Genomic DNA, 18,472 nt, shown 5'->3' with positions numbered 1-18,472 from the left:
CCTGGCAACCTAGACCAGCCTGCTCACTCCTCTCACACCCCCTGCTTTTAATTTGCCCCAAGTTGTGTCGGCCTCTGTGGACACCTGCCTTAGACAAAACACAAAATGAATACCCCAACAGGACACCAGCTTATTACTAGGGAGGGTGGATAGACTCTGAGCCTGGCCTGGAACAGTCTGTAAGAAGCCTTGGCCATCCAGAGGCTCCTGCAAGACCAACTGCTAGTGTGGCAGCAGGTCTCAGGCACATGACAGGGCAGCCCAGGCCAGGGCCCTGGCTGTAGTGAGAGCTGGGAGAAAGGTGCTAGGCCGGAGGGAGAGGCTGGGTGGTGACAGAACAGAAACAGGGTAGGGCCAAAGCCCCAGATGAATGCCATCCAGTTGTGTGCTGATAAACACTTCACAGTTGGCTCCTTCAACATCCATGAGTTTAATACACCCACCATGGCTCATTTCCCGCTACCAGTATAATGCCACTGAACTAAAGAGTTGGGGGGGGAAATGTGCCAGATCAGCTCCCGTAGGTCCATACAAGCTGACCCCACTGGTGTGGTCCAATCCCGCATGCAGGCCTGCCAGGCAAACTCACTCTAGCAGCAGCGGGATGAGTTAAGCCTGAGGAGGGGAGGATGCTCTCCGTGCCTCAGTTGTCCTTCCACTCTAGGCAGGGCGGGCAGGCAGGATGGGCTATATGTTATATGCATCTCTGGGGCTGCTCTGAAGACCTGGGCCAGGTTAGTGCCTATCAGTAGCTGCCAGCAGGACTTAATGTGAAGATGGAACCGTGTCCTGTGGGCAGTCAGCAGGCTGGCTGGGGCCACAAGCGGGATACTCGGGCACCTGGCAAGAGGACAGGTGATGTTCCTCCTGATCAGACTTTCCTACCACCAGCTTCATCATGCCTCGGGGCAAGGATTAGAGGACATGGAATTTGGGCAGAGAACCCTGAAAGGAACCCCAGGTTCCCGACCTAAGCCAGGCAACCCTCCTGCCCACTTTCAGCCTTGCCTATCCCTCTATAGATGGAAGCACTTGCAGAGAGTGGTCTCGGAAGCTCCTTCCTACAACACTACCTGCCTTGGGGAATCTGGCCAGTGGTGGTAAGTAGTGAAGTCAGCCTCCCTCCTGGACAGACAGCCGTGATCAATGGCCATGATGGATAAACGGAAGAGGGAGAGTGAGTGAACAAGGCACCACATCGGGCAGCGGATTACTTGATCACAGGGTGGTTGGTGGAGCACGAAGTCACCTCACACAGGCAGGAGGCTTCCTGGCTTATCAAGCGTATACATGGACTCCATCTCATTGAATCTTAATTAGCCCCCCAACCAGTTAGATGCAGCTGTTCTCACTGTAGAGATGAGAAGGTAGAGAGGCAGAGCAACCTCAGCACTGGATGAGCATGGGGCACAAACCCACAGTGGACATGACAGACTTGCAGAGCTTAGCAGGACAGTGGAGGTGGCAGCCAGCCCACTGGTTCCTGGCACACTGTGGCACCGATGCTCTTTTCTCTACCTTGCTCTCTAACTCCTTCCTGTCTGCTGGCCCTCCCAATAGGGGGCTCCTCTGGGCCCTGAAGGTGGGTCTGAACAACAGCCTTGGCCTGCTGGCTACTTGGAGGCAGCTGTGCCCTGGGTGGAGGCAGCTCTGGAGGCAGCCCATGTTTGCTGGAAGCCCCACCTTGGCTTGGGCCATGCCCCCAGTAGGCTCCCCAGCTCTGTCTTGGGCTCAGAGAAGGTCCTGTCCAACCACGGCCACTTCCCAACTCTGGCAACCACGCTCCACAGTCCACCGTGCCAAGGCCCAACCTCACGTTCCTCTGCCCAGGACCGCAGAGGGGCGGCCACCAGTGCTGGCTGGCCATCATCTGTCGTCCCAAGGGAAGACAGACCAAAATAAATCTGTTCTTGGTCTTGCTCACAAATGGGCCCTGCTGGGAGGCTCCTTAAATGGGAGTGGGTGGGGTGGCCTCCAGGTCTGATTCTGGACTCTGGCTGGGGTGGGGAATCAGCTCTCTGAGGGACCAGAGACAGACCCGGGCTCTGGGAGAATGCACATTTCCACATGCTAAAAAGCATCATGTGGGACATGTCCAGAAGGAGAGAGACAGTAAGACAGAAAGGCAGCCGCAGAGGCCAAGTAAGTGGCCACACCAGCACCAAGCCCCGGCACGCAAAGGGTGAAGCTTTTAGGCGAGCGGCGGCCAGTGATCTCAGCTTCCCCCAGTCCTAATGCTCCTGAAAGGCTCTCTCCCACTCCCTGTAATTGGGCATCAGTAGTTAATGCAGTATTGACTGCATTACACGCTCCCGTGCCTCCCCTCACTAATGCCAATTGCATCACCTTGTACAGTCACCGGCTTGCTTAGCCAATAGCCGTTAAAAGCAATCCAAATCATGAATCATATGGGAAACTTTTAGCAAGACACTGCCATCCAAGGAGACAATTTACAGTTGAGTTAATCTGGGTACATTAGCGAGACATGGATTCTGGACGACAGACCAATTTATGTTGTTTCCCTGTCCCCCGCCCCCCGCCCCCCACCCCCTTAGTGCTCTGTGTGGACAAATGAACAGAAGAGCGGGGAACAGAGAGAAGCACCTGCTTCTTTACGCAAGGCTCTGGGAGGGGGTGAGGGAGACCCGTCTCTATAGGCTCTCCGCCCAGCTGAACTGAGGCAGGAAAGGTAAGCAGCTCATACATGCTGCTCAAGATTTGTAAAGCCTCATTTCCAAAGGCTGGGAGGTAGCTGCTGCCAGAGCTGCCATAGGCGGTACAGATGGGGACCCTCCTCTTCTAGGCCATGGGCAGGTGTCAGCCCGAGTGCCCCCCACACTGGCCTCACCAGACCTTTACACACCCGCAGTAGGCAGCGGTGCCTTTTGGGCACTGCCTTCCTGCCACCCCGCTGGGGTCTCCGGAGTGGACAAGCATCACGGCCCACTCCCTGCCTCCATCTCTGGGGCCAGGAAGGGTCCTAGCCACACTCTGCTGGGAGAGACGCTGGGGACTCTTTGCACTCCAGGGCATGATGGGATAGCCCAGGAGGTCCTGTTGATGGCTGAGCAAAAGCTGGTCGGTACCCAGGAATAGCCAAGAGCCGCCCTGGCAGGTCACCCAGGTCCACTGTGGAGGCCACACTCGCAGCGGTCATTAACAATTGAAGACTCACTGTCTGGCCTTCCTCAGGCCAGCTCCACTCTCCTTAGGCAATCTTACTTATTCAAAATGCTCTCAGAATCGTGTCTGGTATTTAGTTCTGCAACCTGCCTGCTGTTTCCTGTGGGCAGCCCCGTCTTCCTACGGGTCCTTGGCAGAGGCAGGTTACCTGCCTTTCTCCAGCATGCACCTGGGGACAGGCCAGCAGCCCCCAAGAGGGCACCTGCAACATCCCCTCTTGCCCAGTCCCCCACAACCCAAGGCTCTCCCTGTTCTTGGGGCTGCCTGGACCCTCTGCTGCCTGTTTCTGAGTACTCAAGCCCCCTTCTCCAATGGCCTGAGGGCTAATCTGTTTCAGAGCAGGAGTGCCCTTTGCTCCCCTGAGCCTACAAGTTTCCCCATAAGGCCCCCAGCTGATTGCCAGTTCAAGTACCTGTGCCAGGGAGAGAAGGGCTCTTTCTCCGGGGAAGTTGGAGCAGGGCTTCCTTTGCTGACAGGCATGCCCGACGGCATCTAGAAAGCCCGGACCCTGAGTTCCAGTAAAGTGGAGATGGCTAGGCCAAGAGCAAGCGTCCAAATGAAAGCAATTAATCTTAAAACCAGAAGTTTAACCATTTGCAAAACAGATCTTTCCTCTCTGTGGTGGCCCTTCACTGCTCGACCTAATGGATTACTTTATTAATAATGCACTGTGCTTAAAAGCAAAAAAAAAAAAAAAAAAAATTTTTTTCTGACAATTCAATACTTCAGAAAGTCTCTTAAACCCGTTGCTACGGCAAAGCGATTGATATTTTATTATCTTTCAGAAGTGCAACATGAAAGCCCTGCAGCCCAGCAGAGCAAGAGCTTTGGTCCTCGGCAGCTGGCAGACCTGACTTCAACCAGAGGAGCCCCGGCCTCTTCCGACAAGATGCTGTCAGGTGGAGAAAAGGCATTGGGGGTGGTTAATAAGGGCCCCGAGTCCCTGCTGCAGCCAGACAAAGGGTGCAGTGCTGCATCCTGGAGGTACATGCTTCTTGGGGGCCCTGGGGGGCAAGGCTGCCACCTAGCCCACAGGGCTGCCTGCTGGAAGGGCATAAGTGCCAGGAAGAAATTAGGCAGCGGGCTCGGACAGACAGGTGAGTCGATCCAGAGTTTTTCTCCCTTCCCCAATGGAAGGTGCCACCTTCAGAGTTTCCTGGAATTAGAGGATACCAGACTCTAATAGGGAGTGGAGGGCAGATGTAGGAGCAGGAAGACTGCTTTTGGAGGACACCTCTGAGCTGGGCAGGACAAGAACCGGATGGCTCCTCGGGACCCCAGCTGTCTACCTTCCTGGTGCTCTGGGCCCCAGGGCTCAGTGGTATGAACTGCAGGAGGCACCACTCTGTTCCGACTAAACTAAGCCAGGGACTGAGAAGCATCACGAGCTCTCCTCTGCAGATCTGGTGGAGACTAGGGGAAAAAATCCATGCCCAGGGCAGCTGCAGTGCACTGCCGTCTGGAGGCAGGAGACTGGCTAAAATGACCTCCAGGTATCTATTCCTATTCAGGGCTCATCTGAAAATCTGGAGTATCGCGGAGCTCAAAAGGACTCTGGGGTGCCTGCACAGAGCACGACCTAGGTGGCAGTGGTGGGGTCATTCTGTTGCATGAGACCAGTCTCCCCGCCTGAGGCCTCCCATGTACAGGGCCTGGGTTTTCTCCAGTTCTGGCTTGATCCTGGGGAATAAGCATGCCAAATAGCCACGGCTAAAGACACGCCTTGAATTTCATATCTCCCATCAGGAGAGTACCCCCACATACTGAGGAAGGGCCCTCTGCGCTGACTTCTGCAAACCCCTCATTTTACCAAGAGCGAAAGCGAAGGCTAGCTCTGGGCATGACAAAATGCTTCTTCCCTCCGTCTGGCCTGACCAGGTCCTTCTCCTTGTCATTCTGTACACACCTGCAGAAGCCTAGTCCTCTGGTGGCCCCCATAGGGATCCTGGGAGAGGGCCCCAAAATGCTACAAGCATACTAGAGATGGAGGTCAGACCCTGGCCAACCTCTTGCAAATGCATCCCCTTTGCCAGAAGCACTTAGTCACCCCTTTCCTCTCTTACTGTATACACGCTGAGAAATAGCCTTCAAGGCCACCCCACATGCCACCCCCAGGCCAGACACCTTAAATGCCCCTCCTTGATGGAGGTCTCAGGGCTGGTGGGGAGGCTAGGAACCCCAGCTTGTGGTAGCAGCGAAGTGTACATCCTGTGTGACCTTGAGCAAGTCACTTAACTTGGAATTTTCACCCAGTGACCATGACAATAACACCACTGACCTGGTGGGCTGAGGGCACAAGCCTAGGGGAGACTCACTAGTAGAAGGTTAGAGAACGGCCACCACCATTAATCCAAGAGGATTCCTGGTGACATACTGCAAACCACCTTCTCAGCTCCTTACCAGTAGAAATCAGGTGACAGCATGAGTGCCAACAATTCTATCCTCACCTCCCTATAGCACCAACACACCAGGCAACCATCACCTACAGGGCAAGGAGAGCCCCTGCCAGCCAAGGAACAACTACTGTGTGGCCACTGGCCTCTGCGTTTGGGTCAGGAGGCACCCACCCGGTTTTATCTTTAAGTGGGCTATGATCCCCAACCTCTCCTGAACACACCAGGACCCTTTCTGCAGGGCACTCCTAGTCAGGAAGGCTTTAGGGTCTATGGGACCATCTTCGAGAGGCTTCCAGCAACCATGGGCCTTGTGTTCTGACTTCTGGGGTGCACTGAGGCTCTTGACCATGTCAGGTTCATGCCACTCTCCAGGACCTCGCCTGCACAGTGCTACTGGCCAGTGGCGGGACACTTTCTTCCTCTGGGCCAAACTCCCGCCTGCGCGCTCAGGGGACTGGGACCCAGTGGGCCGGCACAAGAAGCGTCTGTCTCCCCAGGGGCCGGGGGGGCCTTCTCCTCGCTCGCCGGGCACCCCGGGGCCAGCATGGTCTTCCCACGCGCCCGCGGGCCGCAAGCTCTGGCTTCCTCTTGGGTTACCCGGCCGGCGCGAGGGAGATGGCTGTGGTGAGAGGAGCGGCCGCAAAGACGAGACGCCGCTCGCTGAGCGCCACTGCGCGGAGATCCGAGGGGACTCGAGCCTGCACGCGGCCCCGCAGAGCCCCACGCGGCAGGCGCACCGCCCGCCCTCCGGCTCAATCACCCCTCCCCCGGCCCCACCTGGCCGCCCCCGCGCCCGGGCCCCGGCACCCAGCCCGCCTGGCAACCCTGGCGCTTGTGCGCCCCGGCGTGCGCTCCCGCGCGCCACCGCGGGGGGACGAGGGGGTGCGGGGCGTCGACCCCCCGCCCGCCACCTACCGTCCTCCTTGTCCAGCACCATCATCTCGGGCGCTCCGTGTCCAGCCGCAGCTCGGCTTGACCGGGAGAAGGGCGCCGACTCTGGGCGCGCTTCGGCGGGGCGGCCGGTCCTCGGGCAGCGAGCGGGCTCTAATTACCCGCTTGTCCGGCTCTTAACCTAGATTGCACTCAGCTAGAATTACATTCAGGAGCGAAGCACTTCGCAGATACAAAAGCAGTCTCACCTACTTTTGTGCCTCAGAATTGCAAGGAACTACGAACTGCAATTTAGAGAGAGAGAGAGGGAGAGGGAGAGAGAAGGGGGAAGAGAGGATCAGAGCCGTTTCTTTGATTCTCACCTTCTAAATGGCTCAATTTGCCCAGTATAATCTGTCTTAATGTAATTGCATTTGATAGCTCATAACCCTGGCTCTGGCAACGACACAGCTTTCAGCCTCATAAAGTGTTTTCCCCTCGGATTTAATCTGAATCTCAATCTAAAATTATATTCAAAGAGATGGGGGAATCTCGGCGGCCGTCTCCCGCTGCCTTTCTCCCTCAATGTATGAGGTTTGCACTTCTGCTACTGAATAAATGCACACATTTCCCGAGGCCCCCCTCCCTCCCGGGTTAATGGGGAGTGGAGACGCGCGGCTGCCCGGCTCCGCAGCGCCACCTGGAGGTCACTCGGCCCTAGCTTGGCGCTTGGTTCTGCGCAGCACCCAAGGTCCTCATCCTAGATATTTGTCCTGTGGACCACCCTTGTCTTCCACTCCCACCCCGTCAGCCTTAGTTTCTGACCGTCCTCCCAGCCAGGCGATCTTTCTCTGATCTCGTACCCTCCCTTCCTACCAGCGCTGCCGGAGGGTTCTTGTTACCTCCTGGATTGTTTGGCAAAGTTAGCCTTCTGCAGGGTACAAACTAGCATCACGCATACCCCAGCACGCAGCCCCCCAACCCCCTTAAGAGCATCCTAATTCCTTAGGGAGCAGAATCCTGTCTCAGCTTCTCTCCGAGCAAGCACAGTGTGGCCTTGAAGGTTTTTCTCCTCCTCAAACTATTTATTGAGCATGTATTATTCTAAGGTGCTGATGATAACACAGTGAACAAAAGATTCCTGCTATTTCGGAGTTGAAAATCCTTAATCCTTGCTCTGTACCTCAGGAGGCAGGAAGGAAGACAGTGCTCATCTCCTCTCTTCCCGAACCCTACTTCTCCTCCAAGAGCTTGGGGTTAGTGCCAGGCTGCCTAGACTAGGAAGACCAATCTTAAATATCAAAAGCTTTTTTTTTTTTTTTCTTTTTTTCCCCCTTCACAGTACGGTGATCCAAGAGGATGGAAATATTAACGATTTTCTATAGCTCAAGGAGGGCTTCAGAAAGACATGTCAGAAGTTCATCCCTGGCAGACACTTCTAAGGACTAGACCCAGGAAAGGAGAAGGTAAGGACCACCAGTTGGGATTTCATTCCATCTCTGCCTATTACCAATAGTAATAGGCAAATCACTTTGTCTCGGCCTCAGTTTCCCTGTTTGTGACGTGGGAAAACTGCGCTGCTCTCCAAGGTTGTGGTGGGAGTCAGATGAGCTAATGGTTGTGAACATGCCTTGTAAACTGTGGCACCCCGACATTGCGCAGACTTACTGAGTATACATGAAACCTGGAGGCCAGGCGGTGCCCCTGAAGCCAGCGGAAGGTCCCAAAGCAGAGTGCCTGGCAAGGGTGGGAATGGGAGAGTGGGGCTGCCGCCCATCTTCCTCCAGCCTAAGTGGGGAAGTTAGTCTTCGAGAAAACAGAAGAGAGGCTGCTTCTAATGAGATGCCTCATCCGCAGCTCAGAGGGTTTCGCTTTCCCCTTCATCTAGAATACTTAATCCTAATAGTCCTTGAGTATATTTGATGTTAAATATATCATTTTGCTCAGCCTCACTGTCCCTCAGGACTGTGAGCTTGATCTCTCCCCTGCCACTGCAGCCAGAGCTATACCCCGAGGGTCTGAGGGAGGCTTTGACTCTGCTGGCCACGGGCTCATTTCGTACCAACCCATCACCCCAGCCTGAGCTGGGGGCCAGACAGTGTCACAGGCAATGGGCCTGACAGGCTGGCAAGGGGTAGCTTCTGGCTGTAGTTGCCTCTGTGGGCATTCCCTCAGAATGGGGAGGCATTCCCTTCATGAGGGCTGCGGTTTTCCTCTCAAGTCCCAGGGCCAGCTCCTCCTCCCTTTCAAGGGTCTGGCCCTGACCCACAACCCAGGACTTGAGTAGCTGGAGGCACTTTCCCACTCTCTTGCTCATGTTGGGCTTGGGGATCTGTCCCAACACCAGCTTCCTCAAGCCTCCAAGTTACCCAGTTAGCAGCCGTCTCACCAGCATCCCTCTGGGGAGTCGGGCACCCTGTACCCCACCTCAGGGATGGGAGCAGGCCTGGAGTTCTGAGCCATGGGCTAAAGAGGCAGGTAGGGTATGTCAGCAGGGGGTTGCCTCTGTGTGTGAAGGGCTGCTTGTGTCCACAGGCGGCTCTCTCTGCACCCCCAGTTGTGAGCATTGAGCTCCCACAGTGATCTGGAAAAGGGCCTCCAAAGAGTCCTTCCACTTTACAGAGCTACCCAGCAAGTCTTGGAGGGTTTAGATGACTGGAGCTCTTAGCCAGGAAGGGGACCACTGGAGGGATGGAGCCAAACATAAGCCTCACCCATCTGGCAGCCACCCTCTCAGCTCATGGGGAATTGCTGGCCAGGAAGGTAAGTCCTGTGCCGGGGCCTACCTCCACCCAAGCTGTCTCCAAGTCCAGGGGCACACCCACAACACCAGAGTGGAATCCTCAGATCCCCTGGGGCTGGGAGAGGTGGTTTGCACCCAACATAGCCCACAGGCAATGAGCATGTACTCTCAGGTCGATGTTGCCAAGAGTGCTCCAGAACGTCTTTGAGATGCCTCTAGGGACAGCAGAGACAGACCAGCAGCTGATCAGCCCCCAGGTTATGGTGAGGAGAAAGGGGGTACTACTGGCTGCCTTTCAAAGTCTGGGGCAGGTCCTAGCAGTATGTCCCTGTACTTGGCAGGAAAGTCCAGAGGAAGGGTTCCTGCACTGGATTTGGGAGGTGTGTGGGGTGGGGTGGAGGGGCGGGAGACTCTTTGCCCCAGGGCCTGGGCAGACCAGATATTCCAGAACTCAGTGGAGGCTGTCAGATGTGCCTCAGCCTGAGGGCCCTGCTTCCAACATAGTGCAGTCGTCTCCAAGATGGGTGGCTTCACAGGTGAAGCTCACAGATGTATTTGGAGTGGCCGCCACAGATGACAGGACAGAGTGACCCTACAGATTTTGCAGTACAATCAGGATGCCTGCTGGCCAAGTTCAGATGCCCTGCTCTTTCCCCTACTAACACAAAAGCAGCCTAAATACAGGAATTTGCAATCACCTAGAATGGAAAAGGTGACGAACTTTCCTCCTTTGTCGAGGAAGCTGCAGTTATATCGGTAAGGCCTGGTGGAGGCCTAGGCCAAATCTGCTCCCCCAGGAAGCAAGTCTCTGGCCAAGCCACCCCTGCACAACAGCTCTGAGGACGTTGTGGATGTAGGCTGACCAACTGTCTTGGTTTGTCCCAGGACTGAAGGAGTTCCCAGGAGGCAGGACTCTCTGTGCTAAAACCAGCTGGTTCTGGGCAAAGCAGGACAGTTGATGACCACAATGGGACAAGGGACTAGGGGGGCCAGAGAGAGAGGTCAGGCAGCCAAACCCTTCATGACACACCAGCAGCTGCGTGGTAGCCTCAAATTTCCCAGCCTCCTGCTCAGGGCTTCATCCCCCAGGCACCGAGGAACTGCCTAGCCCCAGGAACGGCTCTATGGGGCAGCCTGGCTGTGCCTTCTCTTGCAGATTGGTAGTCACAGTGGGAAAGCTGGGAGTTGGACTCAGCCGTGGATCCAGATTTTTCAAGAACCAAGCTTACTTATGCAATTTAGGGTTTGGGGGTGCTCTTTAAGAAAAGGAATACAAGCCTGCTAACACAAAATGACCATCAAAGGACTATGAAGCTGAAACTTCATAAGCTTCAAGGTAAACCTCCCCCACACACACACCCCGATATTCTGGATACAGGACCCGAGCCTAGCCAGCAGGGCAACTCCCGACACACTTGGTGGAGGAAGGGGGGGGCCGTTAGGGGTGAAGCAATGTCACCCATCCCGCAGCTGTGAAGTTCTAGATCTGAGGGACCCCCAGGCCGTGCGGGTTTGCCTGCAGGCTCTCTGGATATCCCCCTGGGGGAGGCGTTCCGCAGTCGGGTGCGGAAGGGGGGCGCGCAGACACCCAGAAAGCCTAGGAGACTTGGGGGCTGTGGGCGCTGCGGGGAAGCCCGCGGCGGCGCGGGTCGCCGAGGCGCTCCCAGTGTCTGCGAGACGGCAAGAGCCTGAGAGAAAGTTCCCGGCCGGAGCGTGCAGGGCTGGCGGGCCCGCAGCGGCCCGGGTGACTTCCCGACCCCGCTAAGGAACCCGCGGGCTGAGCCCAGCACCCCGGCACGCACGCCCGCGCGCACACCCAGCGCCGCGCTTCCGGGAAGCAGCCGAGCGGCCCGAGCCAGCCGAGGCCCGCGCGGGGGACGCTGCCGCCGCGACGCGAGCGGGGTGGCCTCGGCAGGGCCCGCGCCGCAGCCGCCCGCGCCCCCACCCCCAACCCCGGGCACCTACCGTCCTCCTGGTCCAACACCATGGTCCCCCGGCGGCGCCAGCCCGGCACGGGCGGAGGACGCGGAGGGACGCGCGGCTCGGACTCCGCCGCCGCCCGACTGCGTTGCTCACGCCGGCCCCGCGCGGGCTCCGCGCCCCGCGACCGGCGGCCGGGGACGGGGGCGGGAGGACCGGCGCCGGCAGCTCAGCCCCGCGGGCAGGGAGCTCTGGGGGGGTGGGGGGGGCGGTGCGGCCGGCGCGTCCCGGGGGCGGGGGCGGGTCCGTCCGCCGCGGGGTCGCGGGAGCCGCTGGAGCAGCCGCTGCCCGGGCCGGGCCGGAGCCGCCGCCGCCGCCACCGCCGCCGCCGCCGCGCGCCCGTTCTCGTCCGCGCGGGCCGCGCTAGCCGCTGCCGAGTGCAGCCTGCGTTTCCCAGGGCCCCTCAGTTCCCCTGTTAATTAAATCAATTCATTATGCTCAGATCTGATTAGCGGCCCTTCCCCCCCTTTGAATCAATTATTCAATACACAAACATAATTGCTTGGGCCAGAGGTGCCCGCCATTAGCTTATTTAACTCCAAGGACACTAATTACCCGCAGGGCACGGGAACTTTTCTCATTAATTCTGACAAAACACAAAAGCACAGCCAGAGTGTGTGCGTGTGAGCGACTGCGTGCGCGCGTGTGTGTGTGTTCGTGTGTGTGTGTGTCCGCATGCCAGAGTGAGGGCAGTGTGGGGTGGTGAGCCGCCGCGTGAGCCGAAGATGAGCGTGGGGGTAGAGGAATGTGTGCGATCGCGGGTGGGAGTTTGAGTCTGTGGCCGCGCTGGTGTGAGTGGGGAACCCGTGCTTGTGATTGTGAGTGCATCGGGCTGGGTGTGGCTCTGGGTCTGGGGACTGCGGGCCAGGGTTTGAGACCCAGCGCAGCAATGGTGAGATTGTGAGCGCTTCTCTGCGTGACTTTGTGGATTTGATTCCTTGGATACAGTGGTGGGTGCCCCATCCCCCCAGCCCCCCTTTTTTTTCATAACTGCCCCGGCACTGCCGGTTGCACATTCAAGCCCACGGGCTAAGTGCAGAACACAGAAGAGAGACGTGAGGATCACGAAGTGGTGGCTGGTGTTTCTGCACTGGATGGGCTATGATTTCCCCTCCCCCGCCACCCCTGCTCCTCCAGCCCACCCGCTTTTTCAAACCCCTGGTTCCCATGCTCGGCTTCCTTGGCCCATCTGGGCACTGCCCCCCACCCTACCCCACCCCCAGCCCTCCCCGCCCCTGCCTCTACCCCTATTTCCACAGGTGCCTGCCACCCAGGCACACCCCCACCCAACGCCACCCACCCTCTGCCTAGTTCTTCCCTCCTGTCTGCCAGGCTGAACCGAGGGTGTGTCTGTGGTTGACCAACTTCACATTTTACCTCCCAGGAAATCTCTATTGAGAGAGAGCGAGTATGAGAGCCCACAGAGGCAGGGACACAGAGGGTAATTGATTCCCCCAAATTAGGTTTCTGCTTTCTAAAGACCAGTATTGTTCCTGTTCTCAATGTGCACAGAGGTATTGAAGATTTCCTTTTTGTTTCCTCAGGCAATGAATGAGCTTAATCCATTTGGCTTTATAAATCAGGAAACTAATATTCGCTCCTTCCATAGCAGCTTTTTAAAAAATTTAATTGGTGGTGGGGAGGGGCACAGTTTGTCACCCTTATGCTGTCCCCAAGCCACCGCTTATCAAAACACATTCTGACTGAGGGGTGGGGAGAAGGCTGAGGGTGGGGAGTGGGGGGAGTAGGGGTTGCGAGGTGGGGGAGGGGAAAGAGAGGGGGGAGGGGAAAGAGAAAGGGGGGAGGGGGTTGGGATTGAGGGTTGGAGGGGTGGGAAGGCTCATCCTAGGTCTCCCTGCCCTCCACTGTCCTGCACTTGGACCCACACAGTATCTGGAAAAGTTTGTGAAATGACTGAATGATAATCAATTTGGGTGAAGAAAAGGGGAGCGTAGAGGTGCTCTTCAGAATGATCTTCCAAGCCTGCTACTCGTAATCTTCCACTGGCACTGAATGTAACCACACCACACCCAGGGGTGGCAAATCTCCTGCTTGCCGTTCTGCACGAGCTGCTAGGGACACCTTCTGTTGTCAGGATCTGGCCCTGCCACTCTCCTTCTCAAAAACCTTCCATGGCTCTCCGTGGTCCATGTGACAAAATCTAATTACTTATCCTGTCATTTCAGGTCCTTCCACAGGATCTGAAGAAGCCTTTGTGGCTACCCCTACCCCTTCTTTCCACGGATCTCTGTTGATAGCCAGCAACCACTTTGACACTCCTGCCCCGCCTTCTGGACTGCTTTCCTGTCCCTGAATGTATGTGGTAGGTTCTTGCTCAAGGGACTCCTCTCAGGGAATTCCTCTGCTTAGGAAACCTGGCCCACATCTCAAAAATCCTCTAAGGAAACAGCTCTTCTCTGTCCTTCTAAGTGGGTGTCTCTGTGTGAAGGCTCTGGTCTCTGAGGGGTATGTGGATTATTTGGTTGAGGCCTGGGGGATGAGATCAGCCCCTGAGGGGAGTGTTAGAGCTCTCCCCTGGAGAGGGAGGAGAGATACCATATCAAGAGTCTATACTGGGTCACTGGAGAAAATGGGAGCTGCAGAGTCAGGGGAAGGAACTCTGCTTTCCTGAACATGAGATACAGGAATGGTGGCTCAGAAAGGGAGACACTTGGGCAGCATCTTTTTCCCCCCAACCAGAATCTCAGATGGCCTGGGACCAGAACCCAGGAGTGTGCTTCCTCGGTTGGCCCAATATTTGGATCTCCGTGTTATTTAGTTAGGCATGGCCAATGCCTACATTCGTGCCAGCTGTTCCCTCTGCTAGAGCAGCCAGCCAAGCGGGCAGGAGGAGGCTGAAATTCTGCCCTCTGCTTTCTAAACCATGGGCCTGGTGTAGGCTGCACCCACTCAGAGAAAGCACCCTTCTCTAATCTGTGTAAGGGCCCCATGTGGATGAGCATGGTGCTGAAGTGAGAGTCTCTGCTTGGCCAGAGTTCATACTCAGAAGGGCCAGCCTGAGAGGTCTCCCAGTTAACCCTGTGCCCCAACCCCAGGATCTGGGAGATCGTTCTCCTAGTTTTCGTAGAGAAAAAGAGAGTGCAGAGAGCTTAACCATCACGGAGTCCTCAGGGATACTGAAACAGAAGCCCAGCCCCAAGCCCTGGTAAAAGACACTGAACTGAGTCCACAGCTGAGACTCAGACATGGACAGACCTACCATGAAGACCGAGGTCCCTAACGGCAGCCATGCTGGAGGAGAAAGAGTGAGGTTCCTGAGAAGGGACCGGACAGAACCACAAGGCTTGGAGTTTGGTGGGGCCATAGTTTCAGATACAGCACTAAGCTGGGCCTGACCCACTCCCAACCAGGGCCCCAGGAAGAGGAGAGCAGTGGTACAAATGAGGGACCCAGACACTCTGGGCCCATGGCTCTGCTAGGGGATACCCTCCTGAAAGAGCTGGTCACTAGAAGCAGGGGGTATTTCCATGCTGGGTCAACACAGGTAAGAGCAGCTGGGGTCAGCAGCCTGGTGGCCTTGGCAGCAGCACGTGCATCGCATGGAGGACAAGATGGTAGGAGCATAGAGAGCAGCTGTAATTACATGAGAGGCATCTCTACCTCACGCCCATCTACCCCATGCTTCCAATGCTGGAATTATTAGAGAGAAAGTGACTTTTTTCCAGAACTCAAAATCTCACAGTGCCCGGAGAGTGCTTGGGTTACACGTGTAAGCATTCCCAGAAGGTCTCCCAACTTCTTGGAAAGGAGGCTCCTGAAGAGGAGAATCAGAGGACCAGATCTGGGGGCTAATTTTTATAAAGATTTGAGACCCGATACTTGGTATTTGTGTAGCTTTTATGTTTTGACCTGTCTTAGCTACATGATGGGCATGAAGGGAAAGGCTGTGTGGGCAAGAATGAGCCAGGGCAATGATAGGGGAGCAGCTCCCACTGCGGCTTTGCCTGGTGGCAGTGGAGCTCAGCAGGAGCCACTGAGGGCAGTAGATCAAGGTCATACAGCAAATCAAAGGCTTTGCTTCCACTGCCCTTCCCTGCCTAGAGGGCCTCTTGAGGCCATACTTGCTCTCCCAGGCTCCTGAACTTCTATTTCATTTCCTTCTCATTTCCCCAACCATCTGCCCCATTCCACTTTCAGCAGATGACATCACCTCCTACCTGACTCAGATGAGAGAAGGAATCAGACAGGAAGGCCCACCCCTTCCTGCCTCCAGTTTGCACTCCTAGCCTTACCAACAGCATCAGCAACAGACCCCTGGTCTCAAGCACCTTCTTTCCCCAAGCCGTGGCAAATATGGTCTCCCCACCCACCCCGCCCCCAGGGCACACCTGCTATCACCTGTCAAGGTATTCTGTTGGCTCTTCCTGTCCCTTTTGATGTCCCCTTTCTGCTGGACCTTTTCAGCACAGTAGGCAAACAAGCTCTGGGGGCTCATGTAAAACAAGCAAACGAAGTCCCTGAACTTCACAGTTGTTCTTGAGATACTTCCCACCCATTCCCTTTCCTTATCTGACTCCTTCCCTCCCCCTCTCCCCGCACAAACTCCTATCAGGTCTCTATAAGGCTTGCCAAGGTCGCCAGTGACTTTAATGTCATGAAGGGATTATTTTCAGGCCTCTCTTGACCTGACCTCCCAGCATGTAATAATGAAGTTCATTCCCTCCTTCTTGAGCATGACTTTTCTCTATACTAACATGCTGTCTGGGTTTTCCTCACCCCCCCTCCACCATAGATGTTGCCTTTTGTCTTAGCTATTGCTGGCTCTCCTCTTTCTTCCAGTCTTTAGCTGTTGGCTTTCCTCAGGACTGGGTCCCGGGCTGTTTTAGAACACCCACCCCTAGGGTACCATCCATAGCTGCCCATGTGTGTGACCTTCGCTAGGATCTCTGCTTTGAGTTCCACTCCAGCATTTCCAAATGCTCTCTTGACATCTCCACTTGGATATCTCAAAGGCATTTTTTTAAAAGATTTTATTTATTTATTTGACACACAGAGAGAGATCACAAGTAGGCAGAGAATCAGGCAGAGAGGGGCGGGGCGGGGGGGGGGGAGCGGGCTCCCTGCTGAGCAGAGAGCCTGATGAGGGGCTCAGTCCCAGGACCCTGAGATCATGACCTGAGCTGAAGGCAGAGGTTTAACCCACTGAGCCTCCCAGGCGCCTGTCTCAAAGGCATCTTAAATTTTAAAATCCGAATTGAACTCTTGATATTTCTTCCAAAATCTTTCTTCATCTTATTTTAGTAAACTGGCCTCCATTTTAAATACCAGAATTTCAATCAAGCCAACAAAAGTAAAAAAAAAAAAAAAAAAAAAAAAGAGAGAGAGAGAGAGAAAAGAAAAAGCTAAGTACATCAGGTTATTACACAGTTACTACACTAACTGCATTCCCTTATCAAAAGACAGATTGAATAAGTTAACTAATAAAAATACAGCCAAATGCTGTTTACAAGAAATACTCCCCAACAAGGTGACAAAGGAGAGTGAGAAGAAAGCCAATGGGCAAAGATACACCAAACAAATGCAAACAGAGAGGAAGCAGGAACAGCAATATTAATGTCAAACAAAGCGAACTTCCAGACCTCAAACATGAGCTGCTTGGAAATGAAGATATTCTCCCTTAAATTACTAGTGGATCAAAAATAAGTTCAAAACTGAAATTGCATATCATCTAGAAATGAAAAAGAGAACAGAGAGTGCCATGCAGAATTTCTGGGACACAGCTGTACTTAGAGGAAAAAATATAGCCTTAAATGCTTTTTAATATTAAACAAACAAAGAAAGGACTACAGCAATCTTGGTATTTAATCTAAGAAATCAGAAAGAGAACAAACTAAGCCAAAAGAATGTAGAAGGATATTACTAACAAAGTCAAGATCGGAAATTAATTCAATAGAAAAAAATAATTAAAAGAAAAATTAAAACCCAAACTTGATTCCTTGAAAAGACGCACAGAATAGGAAAAATTGGTTGGGGGAAAAAAAGGCAAAAATGTACAATATTACCCAACCATAAAAAAAGAATGAAATCTTGCCATTTGCAACGATGTGGTTGGAGCTAGAGAGTATTGTGCTATGAGAAATAAGTCAGTCAGAGAGAGACAGTTACCATATGATTTCATTCATATGTGGGATTTAAGAAAGAAAACAATCGAACGCAGAGGAAAAAAAGAGAAACAAACCAGAGAACAAACTCTATAGAGAAGAAACTAATGGTCAGCAGAGGGGAGGTGAGTGGGGGGATGGGTGAAACAGGTGATGGGGATTAAGGAGGACCCTTGTGATGAGCACTGGCTATTGTATGAAGTTTTGAGTCACTGTATTGCACACCTGAAACTAGTATTATGCTGCATTTTAACTGCAATTTAACTAAAAATTTTAAAAAAGAGAGAAAAGAGATATATCACAGGTACAGAAAAGATTAAAGAATGATAACAATGTGTAAGCCTATGAAAATACATGTGAAGGGACGCCTGGGTGGCTCAGTTGGTTAAGCAGCTGCCTTTGGCTCAGGTCATGATCCCAGGGTCCTGGGATCGAGTCCCACATCAGGCTCCTTGCTCGGCAGAGAGCCTGCTTCTCCCTCTGCCTCTGCCTGCCTCTCTGTCTGCCTGTGCTCGCTCACTCTCTCTCCCTGTCTCTGACAAATAAATAAAAAAAATCTTTAAAAAAAAAAAAAAGAAAATACATGTGAACCAAGAAGTGGATGATTTTCAGGCAAAGTAGAAAATTAATAAAATTGAGTGTAGACGTTGAAATTCTGAATCAGCCAATAAAGAGAAGAGATTTAAAAAGAAATGAAAACTCTGCCATTAAAATATCACAAGACACCATATGATCCAGCAATTCCACTTCTGGGCATATACCCAAAAGAACTGAAAGCAAGCTTTTGAAGAGATATTTGTACACCCATGTTCATGGGAGCATTATTCACAAAAGCCAAAAGGTGGAAGCAACTCAGGTATCTTTTGATGGGTGATGAATAATGAAAAATGTGTGTGTGTATATATAAATATATACATTGTATATACATATATACATTATATATACACTTTGTGTGTGTATATATACACACATATGTGTATGTATGTATATATAAAATGAGATATTATTCAACCTTAAAAAGGAAAGAAATTCTGACACCTGTTACAACATGGATGAGCCATGAGGACAATAAGCTGAGTGGACTAAGCCAGGCACGAAGAGACAAATATTGCACAATTTTGCTTATAGGATGTACCTAGAATAGTCTGATTCATAAACACAAAAACCACCATTACTAG

General features: G+C 53.7%; 1 protein-coding gene across 2 annotated transcripts in view; it reads right to left on the bottom strand.

Moving 5' to 3' along the window:
• Positions 1 to 11,316, bottom strand: part of LMO1 (LIM domain only 1) — a 40,363-nt gene extending 29,047 nt beyond the window's left edge. Inside the window, exons 1-2 of one of the 2 annotated variants that reach the window (XM_045065857.1) lie at positions 11,158 to 11,306; positions 6,495 to 6,754 (exon numbers count right to left, since the gene is read on the bottom strand). In XM_045065857.1, coding sequence (XP_044921792.1) covers positions 6,495 to 6,519 — 25 coding nt within the window. In that variant the 5' untranslated portion in view covers positions 6,520 to 6,754; positions 11,158 to 11,306. Of the gene's footprint in view, positions 1 to 6,494; positions 6,755 to 11,157 lie in introns of both variants that reach the window. The other variant, XM_045065858.1, reaches the window with a different exon arrangement.
• Between the last annotated feature and the right edge of the window lie 7,156 nt (positions 11,317 to 18,472).

The sequence above is a fragment of the Mustela putorius genome, unplaced genomic scaffold (assembly GCF_011764305.1).
Source record: "Mustela putorius furo isolate JIRA1106 unplaced genomic scaffold, ASM1176430v1.1 tig00003859_pilon_pilon_pilon, whole genome shotgun sequence".
NCBI lineage: Eukaryota > Metazoa > Chordata > Mammalia > Carnivora > Mustelidae > Mustela > Mustela putorius.
Note: the sequence above shows the minus strand (reverse complement) of the source record. Positions and strands in the feature narration are given on the sequence as shown.